The sequence below is a fragment of the Vigna unguiculata genome, chromosome 2 (genome assembly GCF_004118075.2).
Source record: "Vigna unguiculata cultivar IT97K-499-35 chromosome 2, ASM411807v1, whole genome shotgun sequence".
NCBI lineage: Eukaryota > Viridiplantae > Streptophyta > Magnoliopsida > Fabales > Fabaceae > Vigna > Vigna unguiculata.
The window spans coordinates 14,359,405-14,363,011 of record NC_040280.1 but is presented as its reverse complement, the minus strand read 5'-3'; the positions used below and the strand labels follow the sequence as shown (position 1 = coordinate 14,363,011).

The following is a 3,607-nucleotide window of genomic DNA, read 5'->3' as shown; positions in this document are numbered from 1 at the left end:
TGCGAAGCATGGTGATAATGCGTCATTAGGATGTTTTTCATTGAACATCAACAATGCATAGTATAGACCAAAGTTCACCATGGAAATGGATGAACCGCTCCGCCCATAGCCAGGCATTGGATTTGAAATCTCTCTCGTACGTTGCAGCAGCCACGTCCCTAGCAAATTCTTGGGTGCTCTGGGCCTCTTGTCTTTCCCGATTAAGCATTGCTGCTTGAACATTTCCCGCAGGCCCTGGTATTAGCGTTGCACCGGAGTTGCATTTTTTCAAGAATGCCTCCAGGTCTTCTTGTTCAACATCTAGTCTTTGCCAATGTTCCATCACAAAGTGATTTGTAATCACAAAATGCAATAACATTAATGCAAATAATAAAACATAAAAAAGTTATTAAGAGGTTAGTCAATATATGAAATGGTGGGTGGTGCGAATGCTTTAAGCGAAATGTGTCATTTTCCTCCATCGAAGACGAACACAATCAGTGATTACCTGGTGGTGAAAAGTAAGGTATTGCTTTGCGTAGCGTTTGGTACCCGAATACAGTATTTATAATAAAAAATTAATAATGTTATTGTTTGACCAAAATACCCTTACTTTTCTTGTAGGGTAAGTTTAAGTTGGCGGTAGTTTAACTTAACTTTTTCTGTTACATCGCGAAGCCATAAAGAAGCTACCCTCCCTCACTCCCACCTACCACCACTGAATGCACATTTATGGCACCACCATCTTCTACGGTCCGGTAGATGGAGTTCATTCATTGTCCACAGTCGTTTTAGAAGAACAACTTCATTTACTACAACAACCAACCTCAAAGGTCGTGCACATATTGAAGACATTAGGTTGGCTTTGGTTTTGGCAAAGTAAGTTCCCATAAATTCTGAAATTCATTTCGAAAATCGTGCAGTAGTGTAGTAAAAAAGCCACATTGTGTTGGACGTTGTTCAGACAGTTAATGGAGATGTTTGTATTCATGTTTAATATTTATTTAGGGTTCTTAGAACAATTGGTTTGATTCTTTTCTTTTTAATATAAACAACGGGAAGGGGTCATAAATGTTGTTATTAACTCAATATGTAGGACACTGTATTGAAGCACGCTTCATTAAATGTTGCTTTCAGGCACGTCGTTCATGTTGTTCATATGATGGAGACAACACTTGATGATATTTCTCTTGAAGAATACAATGATGGTGCCCAGTCTGTGATGGACGACCAAATTGTTGACAATGACAACGATGTGGACCTTGTTCCGAGAGTTCACATGTGTTTCGAGACACTTGATGCAGTTAAAAATTTTTACAGAGACTTTGCGATTAGAACTAGATTTGGTATTAGAATAAGAAGTTCAAAGAAGGGAAAGGACAACGAACTTAAATATGTTAAACTTGTCTGTTGTCGTGAAGGTAATTATGTATCCACCATACGTCCAGAGGTTAAGACACTACCTAGCCAAACCAAGCAATGTCAAGCTGGAATATCGGTTGGTAAAAAAGATGGGAAATGGCACATAAGAAATGTTGTCATGGAACACAGTTACAATATTAGTCCTATAGAATCAAGGCTGATATTAGGAAATCGAAAAGTTAATATTCATGCTAGGCAAACAGTTGACATCAACGACGAAGCCGGGGTCCGTATCAACAAGAGTTATTGTTCACTGGTGTGCGAAGTTGGAGGATATGAAAATGTTACTTTTATTGAGCGAGATGTTAGGAATTACATAGCTCATAAAAGAAGGCAATTATGCAAGGATGGGGATGGACAAGCTTTGCTTCGACACTTTTCCCACATGCGTGAAGTCAACAATGATTTCTTCTTTGTAATTGACATGGACGAAGACAATAGAATATCAAATGTTTTTTTGGCGGATTCAAGGAGTCGAGCGGCATGCGAGTATTTTGGTGATGTTGTATCGTTTGACACAACATATTTGACAAACAAGTACGACATGCCATTTGCACCGTTTGTTGGTGTTAATCACCACGGGCAATCAATTTTATTGGGGTGTGGTCTAGTATCTGCAGAGGACACATCAACATTTGTATGGTTGTTTAGGTGTTGGTTACGTTGCATGTCCAACAGGGCACCTGAAGGGATCATCACTGACCAGTGCAAAGCTATGCGCAATGCAATTCAAATTGTTTCCCCTAACACTAATCATAGATGGTGCCTTTGGCATATAATGAAAAAGGTTCCGGAAAAATTGTAGGGTTACACACAGTACAATGTTATCAAAAGTCAAATGAAGGCACTAGTGTATGACTCAAGTGGTGTTGACCAATTTGAGGTTGGTTGGAATGAATTCATCACAAATAACGGCCTTGTTAACAACGACTGGCTATGTTCGTTGTACGAGGAGAGACATCTGTGGGTGCCTTGTTATTTGAGAAATAAATTTTGGGCTGGAATGTCAACGACACAACGAAGTGAAGGTATGAATGCATTTTTTGATGGGTTCATAAATTCCAGCATTTCATTGCAACAGTTCGTCGTCCAGTATGACAACGCACTTAGGCAAAAAGCAGAGAAGGAATTTGAGGCTGACTTCGCATCTGTTAACACCATAGTTCCATGTGGGTCACAATCCCTAATTGAAAGGCAATTTCAGTTGCACTATACCCATGCTAAATTTGGTGAGATCCATAATGAATTTAGAGCGAAGATAAATTACTTTGTTATGAATGTTGTCAAAGATGGAAGCATTTGGAATTACAACGTTAAAGAAGACTTCTTATGGAATGGCAAGAGGGCCAACAAATTTCATGACGTGTTGTTTGACTCCATCACAACAACAATCAAATGCAGCTGTCTACTATTTGAGTTTCGTGGTATCTTATGTCGACACTGTTTCTTGGTCCTTGGGCAGGAAGACATTGATTGTGTCCCTGAACAGTACGTGCTAAGAAGGTGGTCCAAAAATGTTAGAAAACGACACACTTTGATGAAAGCAGCGTACAGCCGAAGTTCGGATGATCCACAAATGCAAAGATTCTAGTCATTACGGAAGAGTTTTAATGACATCGGTGAGGTGGCATGTGAAACACAAAGTGCAGCCCAATCGGTGTATGATCAGTTGAACACAATTGCAACTACATTAGGATTACCAAATGAACCCAATCCATTCAGATGTGGGGACGACGATGCAAGTGCTTGTCATGAGGATCACAGCTTACCCAACCATGTAATGTCTTCTGCACATCACAGCAATATTGTTCGAAGTCCCATTCACGTAAAAAGGAAAGGTAGACCACGGACAAATAGGTTGAAATCAACTGTGGAAAAGATAACAAAGAGGAAGAAAACAGTTGCGGCAAGAAACAAAGCATCTCGCAATTTAATGGTTTGTATCTTGCAGTATTGTGTGTTCCTTTATTGAATTTTAATATTGTATAAGGAAGTCCATAACAGGTGTGTATTTTGTGGTAGGACCCGCCGGCAATTCATTCACAACCAAATTTCCAAGATATCCCAGTGCAAGACCATCAAACATTACAATCGTACATTCCAAACGCAGGTTTCATGTCTCTTCTAACATCACTGCACTCTGAATTTAATCAGTGTCCCCTTTCCACCACAACAACAAACCTCGCATCAGTTGAGGTATGATTAA

The 3,607-nt window shown here is 39.6% G+C and overlaps 2 protein-coding genes across 2 annotated transcripts; both read left to right on the top strand.

Annotated features, from left to right (window-relative positions):
- The first annotated feature begins 442 nt into the window (after positions 1–442).
- LOC114174506 (protein FAR-RED IMPAIRED RESPONSE 1-like) lies at positions 443–2,206 on the top strand. The gene is made up of 2 exons (XM_028059345.1): positions 443–505; positions 1,076–2,206. Exons 1-2 carry the CDS (start codon positions 443–445, stop codon positions 2,204–2,206), a joined length of 1,194 nt encoding a protein of 397 aa, XP_027915146.1.
- Positions 2,207–2,239: 33 nt separating this feature from the next.
- On the top strand, positions 2,240–2,992 carry LOC114174505 (protein FAR1-RELATED SEQUENCE 5-like). The gene has a single exon (XM_028059344.1). It carries the CDS (start codon positions 2,240–2,242, stop codon positions 2,990–2,992), a length of 753 nt encoding a protein of 250 aa, XP_027915145.1.
- The last annotated feature ends 615 nt before the right edge of the window (positions 2,993–3,607 follow it).